Source organism: Podarcis tiliguerta, assembly GCF_965153285.1.
Source record: "Podarcis tiliguerta genome assembly, chromosome: 1".
In the NCBI taxonomy this organism is placed as follows: domain Eukaryota; kingdom Metazoa; phylum Chordata; class Lepidosauria; order Squamata; family Lacertidae; genus Podarcis; species Podarcis tiliguerta.
Window position 1 is genome coordinate 53,919,492 of NC_139534.1, and position 11,548 is coordinate 53,931,039.

Consider the following 11,548-nt stretch of genomic DNA (forward strand, 5'->3'; position numbering starts at 1 on the left):
AAGCACCACAGGTTAAGCAGTGCCTCAAGCAGAAAGGAAGCAAGGGGGGAGCAAGGTGGACACTTACTGGCGCTGGGGCATTTTGTCTGGGTTAGGGTTCAGGTAGGTGAAGTGGGGAGTCGCAGTCAGATGAATTTTCTTGGTGGCAGCAGCATCTTTAGAGACATCATAGATCCCATTCTGGTACCCTGTAAAATAGTAAAATATTCAACAACAAAGAGAAGGATATATGTGTATGTTTTTTGAGGATAGGGCAAGAAGTTGTTCAGTGCATCAGGACCACAGTAGGAGGCAAAATGTTAAAGCCCATCTTCCAATTTGACACCTGATATCGACATTTTAAAAGCATTCATATTATTATTATTACTATTATTATTGGGGCAAGCGAGGGTACCACCTTCGGGCATCCATTGCCTCACTCCGCCTGATGGCTGTGATGGTCCTGCAATTTATATTCAGTGGAGGCTGGTCTTTCAGGGTGAATGGGGCCTGCTTCTTCAAGCGCTATCTGCCCACAGCCAGCTCCTCCCACCTGCTTTTTACTTTCATCCAATCTGGGGGGGGGGGCACTTCTATCAGCTTCCTCCTCCTCAGTCTCAGTTTTGCCTCTTGTAGAAGGCAAATGCAGCCTATTATGGGTTCTGGATCCACCTATGTTGGTCTCCCTGCCTTCTGCCCTACCAGTTCCAATGAGAACCAGCCACCACAGTTTGCATTAATGACAGTAATGTCATTTTAAAAGGGGGGGGGGACTCTCTCATCTCATAACTTTTCCCTTAGAAAGAATGTCTTCTACCAAAGAGACGAAAGGTTTGCTTCCAGTTGACAGCATCTGTGTCCAGCAACAGTCTCCGGTACACATCAAGATCCCAGTAAAAGGCTGCATATATGTTTTTATATAAATCAGTATTGTCTGTATCGGCCTAAAAGAGAGCGAGATGGAACTCATTAGGTTAGCCTCCCTGCCATCTCCTTCTATAACCAGTTCTTCTCAGGTTGCCAACTTTATTCTGGTAAAATTCCTGTGCTTTTAACTGCCTCCTGACACTTTAACAGATAAAACTTTCCCTGATGTTGAGATGAAATGATGGGTGAAGTTTGACCTGCTCTAATGCCAAAGGTGCCCTCCTAACAGGGTTGTCTTTAGCAGATGCAGCGCCAGGGTGCAAATATCCTCCCAGTGCCCCCAAATTACCACGGATGGTGGGGGCGGGGGAAGTGCGCACTGCCAGCCTTGGGGGGGGGGGCTAACTCTCCCACACGCTACTGCGGGAGAGCAATCCCCACAGAGGCTGTGTACCCGCCAGCCATATTGATGGCGGGGCACAGCTTCCATCCCAAGCCTCTGCGGGCACAGGTGGCAGGTGTGCAGGGAAAGGGGAGGCCGCCGGCTAAACCACACAGCTCCCCCACTTGCTGGGGCGGCCCTGAGAGGCCGGTGCCCTGGTGCAATGCACCACTAAGGTGAAAGGTGGCTCTGCTTCCTAAACAAAAGCCAACATCCCCTTTCAGTTTGAGCCTGGCTTAGAGGAAGTCCGAGCACAGAACACGCAGCATTTCCTGCTGACATCCCATAAAGCACCTCCCACAAAATCCCCAAAGACTACTACCTCTGTCCGTGGACGCGTCAGGACCACTTTGCAATCTGGCCAAGAATCCACAATCACCTCATGGCCCACTGTGTTTCCATGGTTTATGTTCATGACTGCACCATAGACCTGTCAAAAGTCATAGGATGTCAGAATTGCTGCAGTTGAAGGAGGCAGCCTGGGAGAAATGGGTGGGGTCTGGTCAGAGAAAAAGTGGTGTGGTGTGTCAGGCTTGTATCTGCTGCATGCCTTGAGTGGGGTGTCCTGATCTGAGTGAGCACAAGGGACAGGAGAATCTGTCAATTTCCCTTGATGTTACAGCTGAACGAGGCAGCCTAAGAAAAACGTTTGAGGAGAGAATCGGTGGTGTGGCCCCAAATTCAGATGTTGATCTGCTGCATGAATCCCCACTGTTAGTGACTAGCCCTTGAATGGTATTACCTTGACTGAGGACTTCCTGTTTACCAGCTGATTAACAAAATCTCGGAGCCCACAAGGCCATGTCACATATTACACGTATTTCTCACGAATCCTACCTCTCTGCTGAGCATATCAACATGATACATACATTTTCAAGCACCTGCTTGTTGAACGTAAAAACTTAAGGCATGCACCTAAAAATGAAACATATAATGATGTTCTTAGATTCAAAATGTGGAGTTTTGGAAAGATCAAGAGATGTTGACAGGAACCTGCCCCCATTCCTAGCTCTTAAACCAGATTACAAAGCTCAAGATTACCGCAACTGTCTGAGGGAGGTTTCTCTTCAGCAGCTTCTCCAGCAACTGCAACTTGGATGCACAGGATAGGATCAACATAGCTTGGGAGGTGAAAGCTGATGGGCTGGTACCAGCAGAAACAAGGCCTGTGATGAGCACCTGGGAGAGAGATCAGTTCTTTGCTGCTCACCAGAATCCCCAAACTGAGAAGTCTTTTGTCATTGAAGTGGCTGGGGCAACCCAGTCAGATGGGCAGGGTACAAATAATAAAATTATTTTTATTATTACTTATTTAACCCCTATGTCTACACCCCAGTGTCAGATGGCACAGCTCCCCCTGGGCTTCTAACTGTAACAGGAAAGCCCTCCTCTTCCTTCTAGCTCAATTCTGATGAACAAAAACCTTCTCTTGTGAACTACAGGCAAGAAGCTCTCTTATACTGCTCACCTGCTGTCCAAAACAGCAACACAGACCTTCGCAGTTGGAATCCTCTTTCCAGCTTGGTAACTTTAGGGATTCCTTTGATTAGGAGGGGGAATTTATACTAGAGTGAGTGAACCATTAACATAACCGTCCCTTGAGATTGTAGCCACAGGCCTTGTGGAATTGGATCCCACGGATGCAGAAGAATTGTCTGTGTTCCTGAATAAAAATGAGGTGGGTTTGCTTCAAAAGATTGGGAGAGAAGTGCTAGCTGCAGCTTCTTTCACCAGGATGAGTTGAAGGAAATAATGGAGGATTTGGAAAGCAGGCAAAGTCCCAGCTGAAGAAAAATGGCAACTTAAACTGATTGAATATGCGCAGCTTGCGGACCTACCATATAGAATAAGAGAACAAAAAGAACATACATTTAAAGATGATTGGAAAATGTTTATTGAATATATGGGGGAAATTATGTACATTTGAAAACGTGGGCAGCATTAAGATAAATCCAACAGTGCAAATAAGGTTTGATGGAAGTAATAATGGCAAACTGAATGGTTTAGTTTATATAAAATATGCAGGGATTTATGTTATGCAAAGTAAACCATGGAAAGACAAGAAGGGTAGTCACTGATATTTTAAGGTTGTTTAAATGAATATTCTAAAATGTAAAACAGAAAATTTAATAAAACTTATACAAAAAGAAAGAAAGAAAAGAATTGAGGAGCCATGACTCTAGTGCAGCATTGGGGAAACTCAGGCTCACAATAGTTAATGATCTCCTTATCAGTATATGATTTACTGACAGTCCCTGTCATGCTGTTCAAATGATCTGTAAAACGGATCTTGACTATTAGCATGCTTGTGCGTTGGCATGAAGGTTGGACTCAGAAGAGGGTTCAGTCATTGGTTTAATCATTCTGTAACAAGCCCAAACGACAGGGCTTTTTAAAATAAGTCTGTTGTCAATTACATTTAGTGACCCTTTGGGGAGGGTATTGGTAGGGACTGGGATTGAAGTAAGCTGGTTTTCCCTCCGTGGCTGCAAAACTTCCAACAACTTGCATCTCTGATAGAGATACAGCTAGAATTGGCAGCTAGAATTGTTTCCATAAAGTATTGGAAAGCAAATCTGATACTGACACTCTAAGAATACGTCAAATTTTAAACAAATCAACTTTGAGCTAGCCAGAAAAAAACTGTACTTGTACCAGGTTTGAAGAATACTGGGGCTACACCCAACAATTGCGAAATGACCAGCAAATTGCAATGTTGGGCTGCCTTTTGGTCTTCGATCGTAACAGACATCAAATGAATTGTTTCTCTATCTTAGATATTTTGTGAGGAAATATATTTGGATAAATTGGATGGACTTGTACTTACATATTGACATAGAATGAATTATCTTAGATATTTTGTTTGGTAAATGTATATAAATAATCTGGTTGCCATGATGAGAACAGGATGCTGGACTTGATTGACCCGATCCAGCAGGCTCTTATGTTCTAGTTTCTATGTGAAGCATAATTAAACTAGATATCTTTATTGATCTTCCAATTTCTGGAGGGATAAATTTTAAAATGTAGTAAAGGTGAATAATGAGAGAATTCTTATATTTATTAGGAAAGGTCTACAGAGAGTAAACTAAATGGAAAAAACAATTGGAGAGAAAAACAATGCATCCAACTGATGAGGATTTCACTGATTTTTCTCTCTTTTTTTGCGATTTTTGAATGCAATTTCTTTTATCATTAATGGAGAATGGTAAAAAAAATGCAGTATAATTTTTCATTAAAGCACTAGTTCTCACTCTTGTTTTTTTCTTTGTAAGTTGCTTTGGGTTGCCCTGTGTAAGATAAAGTGACTAAGAAATTCAGAAATAATAATAATAATAATAATAATAATAATAATAATAATAATAATAATTATTTAAGGAAACATAAAAATAATAAAAGACACCTGTATGCTGTTTGTAATTGTTGTTCTGTGAAACAGTCACTATATTTTTCTGTAGAAATGAACTCCTGCTCCAGGCTGTACCCCTAAGTCCAAGATTTTTAAATGAACCAGAATTTGACCCACAACCCGCACTCACGTTTGAAACACAAATTCCAAACCCTGGCACAGGATCTTAAAATCCTCACACCTTCCACTGCAACCAATAGACACTTTTTTGAAGCCTAGCAGCATGGAGGAAATTTTCAATAGGTTGCAGCTAAGGTGTGTGTGGGGGGGGGGGGGTAACACTTCCCAGTTGTGACTCCTGAACTCATCCTTCTCTTAATGCAATTGATTTTGAAAGAAGCCAATAGAAGCTTCCTTATCTCTGAAAGCTGTTACTCAGGTCTGCTTCCACTCTTAGGAACCATAACTGTGGTTTAAAGTTATGTGTGAACCAGTTCACTGTGTATTCTGCATTAATTTATCAGTATTTGCAACTGTTGAAGAACCGGACAAAACATATTTGGCAATTTAAACTGTTGTTTATGCACAGTAGTTTGCAAAGCTATGCATTCTTCTGTCTTCCAATCAACTTTGTATTTTATTATTCTGCTCAAAAGTTATATGCTATGCACAACAATATATTGAGCAAAATTTGCAATGGGTGAACTAAACTTCCCAGGATTCTTGGTATGTGTGAATATACTTTAAATGTTGGTGTGTGTACACAGCCTGAAATTAGTGATTTATTTTCAACACAGGTGCAAGAAGGCACAGCTCCTGAGCTTATAGGAGTGCTCAGTGCTCAAGATAGACAAGAAAAACATGGACTTATATGAGCTACTGATGCTCCACCATGCTTTCAGCTACTCAATTGTGTCTTCCTGTTGATAAAAGCAGATTAGGAATGAGAAACCGAAGCTGAACACCCACCCACTGTTTGTGTCTTTTCCAGCTTGTTGTGTCTAAGGGGTGCTTTGCTTCGGGGAGTGAGAGATGGTAGTGTTATGTATATGTTATACTAAATGGTTCATTCACTCCACAAAATTGTTTCTTGGGTTGCAGCCGCGGGCCCAGTGGGATGTGATCCGGATGATCCAGAGTAATTGGCCGATTCTCCGAATGAAAAAGAGGCGAGTCTGCTTCCATAGAACGGGAGATGAGTGCTTGCTTCAGGGGAAGCTTCTGCCGGCTGCAAGCGTCTCCCATCAGGTGGTGCTGAAGGAGATCGCGGAGGAGCAGGGATCGAGGGAGAGGACCACCGCCGCTGGAGAAGAGGAAACTGCTCTCTAGTTCGGTGATTTTGGGAAAAACTGTCTCCAGGTAAAGCATTTATTTTCTGCTCAGGTTCCCCACTCCTTGCCTAGCGCAGCAGGCAAGTTGCTATGGCGGCGTTTCCACGTTTGGACGCCCAGCTCCTTTCTTGGTCCGTCTCCAGATCAGCGTTTTGGCCCGGACATGCCCGGCTTCCTCCGCTGTCGCCGCCTTGAACGCAAAGCGAAAGCAGCGCTGCCATTGGTCGATCCGTGCGAAAACAACAAGCGGCTGCTCCGGGGAGACCCAGAGCGGCTCCGAGGGAGAGGGGGAATCGGGAGCGGTTAGTGCCCGCAGTCCTCGCATCGCCCCCAAGAGACATTGCGGGGGAGCACCGACAGCCCCCGGCGCAGCTCCTGGTAAGGACGCAGCTGCTTCTAGAGATCTCGCGGAGCCGTTTTTCCGGGGTGACAGGAGGAGAGAGACCCTCCCTGCCCTTCCGCGTTTGGGCATTAGGGGAGGGAACTCAAGGGGGCGACTCGAAAAGGCTGCGGGGGGGGGGGCGTCTGGAAGGGAAGGGGCCAAAATCTGGAACGCGGCTGCTATAAAAGGAACAAGAGGGATCTATCTGTTCAGGGGGGTGAGAGGGAGGGGATCATTTTGATCCCCAGGCCTCTTGGGTGTGGGGGAGAATAACCAGTGGTTACAGCAGGAACCGGGGAATCTGTTCTCGAGGTCTGGATGAGGAGAGGGCCGAGTCGTGCATTGCTTTGATGGCTTCAGGAGGAAGCAGAGTCCAGGATGGGGACCGCAAGGGATTCTGTCGCACTTCTTGACAGAGGAATAGCCTCCTGCTCAGGGAAAGCACTTTGCCCTGCCTTGGAGTCGGGCTGAGAATTTTTCAGTGTCAACACACAGTCCTGGAAAATGCAAAGGCATTTATAGTGGAGGGTCTCTGACCATGCACAGAATATACTTCCTTCTCCTTTACATAAACTTAGGCTCTTTAATGTGTTTGGAGGCAAAGAACTTCCACATGGGAGAAGGCCATCAGCTAGGAGAGTCCAGACGCCTTTTTGCAGGGTTTTTTCTCCCAGAAATAAAGTCGTTTTGACTGGTAGCTGGTATTAGGACAGCAGGTTTGGAGATTGAAGGTCCTAGTCAGCAGCTTGTCTAACAGTCTCTGCTTCTCCTCAGCTCCTTGTTTGGAGCAACCTGTTAATGCTCTGTGAGCGTTGCCACATGGAACCATGGGCAGGAAACGGCTAATCACAGACTCCTTCCAAGTGGTGAAGAAGAGGAAAAGAGACAGTAAGGAAACAAAGAAGGCTCAGAGCCCACTCCATGGTGAGTATTGCTAGGAAGGGATGCGTGAATTTCAGCAGCACCTGGTGCGACACAAAAATTCAGCACCCCTCACCTCTCTCACTTCATTCTAAATCATACTTTCAGCATTCCCTGCAGCACTCCCAAGGCTCCGTGCCCAGTGCAACCAATTTGGTCGTGCTCCCTTAAATCCTTTTTCTTCTTTGGCGATCTCTCGTAGCCGAGTAAGATTGTCTTCCAAGAACACAATCTTAACAGTGAGTCCGTAAGCGACTGTGCGGCCAATTCTGGATCCACACATCCTTCCACAGTGGAAACATAGGCTTCTAGGTGGGAGTTGATCATGGTGAGGGTTTGCCAAATGTGTCTTCCTCTTATTGTGTTTTTCCCTTTCATCCTGAGTTCAAGCATCTTCAAAGTTCATGACACCTTTGGTAAAGGCTGTTCTCCAAGTGGAGCGCTCACAGGCCAGTGTTTCCTAATTGTCAGTTTTTATACGTTTTTAAAAATTTGCCTTGAGGGAGTCTTTAAACCTCTTTTGTTGATCACCAGCATTACGCTTTCCATTTTAAGTTCAGAATAGAGTAGTTGCTTTGGAAGATGATAATCAGGCATCCGCACATGACCAGTCCAACATAGTTGATGCTGAAGAATCATTGCTTCAGCACTGGTGATCTTTGCTTCTTCCAGTACACCGGCATTAGTTCACCTGTCTTCCCAAGTGATGTGTCAAATTTTTTGGAGATACTGTTACCATTTGCCGATCGCCATGGGAGTTTTATGGGTTTGTGTTTGGTATGGGTTTTTGGAAGATGCTTGTACGTGAATTTGTTTCATGTGTGTAGTTCAGTGCACGCTGACCAAAGCACAGTCTTCGCAGTAAGGCTCTATCTTATCTGCCTTCACAGCTGATGTAACATGCCACTTGTTATCTGCCACCTGCTCTGTTGTTGAGGACTTCTTGGATCATTCTTTGTCTAGCTCCTCCCCTTTGACCTTGCCACCTTGGGTGACCCTGTTGGGAGTACAAGACTCCCGACGGCTTCGCTCACAAGGGTCATAGGCATGTGCAAGCCCACTCACCACAAGGTGACACCTCTGCTACCAATAGGTAGATAATCTGAATGGGGGGAAAGGGTGAAAATCCAGCAGCTTTAGGTGGGGAGTAGATGGATGCCCATTGGAGTGGCCCTTGAGATTTGCAATACATCAGTTCTTGCAAACTGTTTCCCTGCACGGTCTTATTTTGGTCGTCTCCTAGGTTGTTTGTTGGATCTGCACATAACTCAATACCACAGTTATGCAAGTGAGGGTTAATCAGTAATAGGCTTGCCACTTGCTTAGCTAGCAAGTTGCTATAGTACAGTGGTGATGAACTGTTGCACAGGATTGCTGTGAAAGTGAAGTATTTGAAAAATCATTTAGCAGGAAGTAAAATTATATGAAACATATACTCCCAAAAGGTTGAGAACCCTCCACAGAAGAGGAGCATTCTCAATGAGCAATGGATTAATTATGTTAGTGTTGTTTCCTTCAGTCAGCACATGTTGTGTGTGTTCATATTTACATGAGATCGAAGTGTGGGTGAAGAGATGCCAAAAAAACACAGGCAAAGTTATACGGGTTGTAGAGCAAGCCAGAGATAACTAATGTAATGGTGTTGGCTAAAGAATTATGTTAACCCTTTCCTGCACACTCATTTCATACAAGGGCTCTCCATAATGCAGTGATAATCATCCATTTCTCTCTGATCAGACGCAGTGACAGTCCAGGAAGTCCAAGATGCTGCACATCCAGACCAGCTGGAGACACTAAAGCAATTTGACCTCAGCTGGCAGTACGGCCCCTGTACAGGTAAGAACTTCCAATCATGCTGCTACTACAACTGAGCCAAAGTACACATCACTGCAATGAAAGCATAGGTTTTCCCTGCCTCCCTCCATGCACAATTTTATATATACAGTGGTGCCCCGCAAGACGAATGCCTCGGAAGACGAAAAACTCGCAAGACAAAAGAGTTTTCCGTTTTCTGAGGTGCTTCGCAAGACGGATTTCCCTATGGGCTTGCTTCGCAAGACGAAACGTCTTGCGCCTTTTTTTTTAAAACCGCCAATGCATTCCTATGGGAAACCGTCAATATGCATTGGTGCTTCGCAAGACGAAAAAACTCGCAGAACGAATTAATTTCGTCTTGTGGGGCACCACTGTACCTCCATGGGGCAGGGACCAGTCTCCCTATGCTCTATTAAAGTGTTACATTATAATTAGTGGGAGCATACCAGGAAAAGGGGACTCCTAGTTAATTCTCAAATTCATCTAGCGGCAATAGACTTGCAAGGAAGGTGGTTGAAGATCGCTGGTGTTGAAGAGGCTACTTTGACCTTTTTCCCCCTGACAGGAATCACCCGTTTACAGCGCTGGGAGAGGGCAGAGTTACTGGGTCTCAACCCCCCTGTTATGGTGCGGGAATTGCTAGAGAAGCACAACAAGGATCCCCTCGTTACATACAGGTTAGTATGGAAAAGCTGCTCTGTCCTTCTCAGGCACTGGATGGAAGCATCTATTCTAGGGTAATGAGATCTGGAAGAGGAAGACTATTGAGGTTGGGCTTGGTGGTGCAAGGCCATGGCAGTGCTAAGCAGGTCACATGATAATTTGGCTAAGCTCTGGGCATCTTTTATTCACAACTGTATGAATGAGGAGTAACTCTATTGCAAGAGGAAATACACAAAAAGAACTGGGCAAATGGAAGTATGAGCTCAGCAAAGGTCAAGTAAAATCCATAACTCACCTATTGGGGATTAGAATAGGAAAGGGATCAGTAGCCAAGAACAAGCAGTTCTCCTTTATTTGCAGCTTCCGCCAGGGTGTTTGGTAGACTGTCCTGGCCATTTCATGGTAGGAAGTCCTAGTGGCTGAGATTGTCATGAAGCAGAGGCGCTTACGAAGTTGACATTTGGCAGTCAGCTTGCATGTTGTGTGAGAACCTTGCCGAAGAATGAGATTTTTGCTTCACCTTTGCTGTACTTCCAACCCACAGCATTTACTATGACTCCATTTGAAGCATTGAGCACTGAAGCCTTAGTATGTATTTACAGTTTACTTGCTTTAGGAAGCACAGAGTAGCTTACATGGGGCTTCCTTGTCTCACATCTAGACATGACTTTGGTCCATCATTCTTATGCTCACTAGAGTCTCTGAAAGCAGCTCAGGGCCCAACAAATTTTTTAAAGGGTTAAAAAGGCTTACATGTAAGAAATGTGAACACATTCAGTAGCAGGTATTCCCACTTATCCTTTCCCCCACTTCCTTCCTATGTATTCCTTTTCCTACTCGCCACCTTCTCTCTGGCCAATGACTTCCTAGAATTGAAAGCTGAGAGCTGAGGCCTCCTCACAGATCATTTTCTTATACTGACTGTAAAACATGCACCATTGCTGCTGTTGTGCTGTCCATGCCTGCTGTTTGGCACAGTAGGTGGAGGAGGCATGTAAGATGCAAAGTCAGGATTCTTTCAGACAGTAACCATGTTCCATATGCTTCCCTTGCAGCCTGTGGCATGGATATTGCCTCTGAGAGGAAAATGTGATGGTATCTCAGCCTGAGAAGTCCCTGAGTTTTGACATTATTGGATAACTTTTTCATTCCTATCATGGAGATTCTGTGCTTGGATGTAACAGCCCTAAAAAGATGCCAAGGTCTACTAGCTGGTCTCCACTTATGGAGCACTTAGATGGCTGAGGTCAAATGAAGGTGAGGATTGATTTGGATCAATATGCTGTGCTGGGGAAAAGAATCCCCAAAACTGAGTGACTAGTTCTCGGAAGCCAAGCTTAGTATAGCACTGCATCCTGTTTATTTTACTGTTGTGTGCTCTTTGCAAACTTGCTTGGTTTGTTGAATTGGCTTTCAAGTTAATTGACTGAGAAATAAAACACTTGCACATCTAACAGCTACATGTGTCAATGGGGCCACATCTGAATACTTTGTGACACATTATTCTCCCCACCCTGCTCAAGGAAGATGTACAGACTCTTCAACTCCATCACCAACAGAGAGATCTATTGCATACCTCCCTGCCTGCTGCCCAGCTGAACAGCACTATGAATCACTGAATAGTGTGCCCTCCCCCCCACAACTGAAGTGCTGTTTGGCTATTCCTAGGCCTTAGAAGTGGGGATGGCTGGGCAGAAGTTGGTTGTGGGATGCTTTTGAAAGATGGAACTGCAAAGCCCAGCAGGTGCTTTTGCAGTTTGGCCAAAGGCTGGCAGCTGCCTACATGTATTTTCATACAT

General features: G+C 44.9%; 5 protein-coding genes across 9 annotated transcripts in view; 2 read left to right on the forward strand and 3 right to left on the reverse strand.

Annotated features, from left to right (window-relative positions):
- Positions 1 to 2,889, reverse strand: part of LOC310679300 (glycine N-acyltransferase-like protein 3) — a 4,920-nt gene extending 2,031 nt beyond the window's left edge. The window contains exons 1-5 of one of the 2 annotated variants that reach the window (XM_083444370.1): positions 2,757 to 2,786; positions 2,330 to 2,467; positions 1,611 to 1,718; positions 797 to 923; positions 68 to 188 (exon numbers count right to left, since the gene is read on the reverse strand). In XM_083444370.1, the coding sequence (XP_083300496.1) occupies positions 68 to 188; positions 797 to 923; positions 1,611 to 1,718; positions 2,330 to 2,407 (434 nt within the window). In that variant the 5' untranslated portion in view covers positions 2,408 to 2,467; positions 2,757 to 2,786. Of the gene's footprint in view, positions 1 to 67; positions 189 to 796; positions 924 to 1,610; positions 1,719 to 2,329 lie in introns of both variants that reach the window. The other variant, XM_083444371.1, reaches the window with a different exon arrangement.
- The window catches only part of LOC310678856 (uncharacterized protein), a 22,975-nt gene extending 17,230 nt beyond the window's left edge, over positions 1 to 5,745 (reverse strand). The window contains exon 1 of the mRNA XM_083443338.1: positions 5,607 to 5,745. The gene's annotated coding sequence lies outside the window, so the exon portion shown is untranslated. The remainder of the gene's footprint in view (positions 1 to 5,606) is intronic.
- Positions 1 to 5,966, forward strand: part of LOC310679327 (uncharacterized protein) — a gene marked incomplete at its 3' end in the record, with an annotated part of 36,632 nt that extends 30,666 nt beyond the window's left edge. For all 3 annotated transcript variants that reach the window (XM_083444483.1, XM_083444484.1, XM_083444482.1), the window contains one exon: positions 5,739 to 5,966. In XM_083444483.1, the coding sequence (XP_083300609.1) occupies positions 5,739 to 5,966 (228 nt within the window). The remainder of the gene's footprint in view (positions 1 to 5,738) is intronic.
- The window catches only part of MAX (MYC associated factor X), a 703,696-nt gene that overhangs the window by 446,158 nt on the left and 245,990 nt on the right, over positions 1 to 11,548 (reverse strand). The window lies entirely within an intron of this gene.
- On the forward strand, positions 5,868 to 11,203 carry POLD4 (DNA polymerase delta 4, accessory subunit). Of its 2 annotated transcripts, none has more exons than XM_083444516.1 (5): positions 5,868 to 5,996; positions 7,125 to 7,274; positions 9,009 to 9,107; positions 9,652 to 9,763; positions 10,805 to 11,203. In XM_083444516.1, the coding sequence occupies exons 2-5, from the start codon at positions 7,178 to 7,180 to the stop codon at positions 10,827 to 10,829; spliced, it is 333 nt and encodes a 110-aa protein (XP_083300642.1). In that variant the 5' UTR covers positions 5,868 to 5,996; positions 7,125 to 7,177; the 3' UTR covers positions 10,830 to 11,203. The 2 variants fall into 2 exon arrangements, with proteins under 2 accessions (XP_083300642.1, XP_083300641.1); XM_083444515.1 differs by lacking the exon at positions 5,868 to 5,996 and adding an exon at positions 6,190 to 6,346.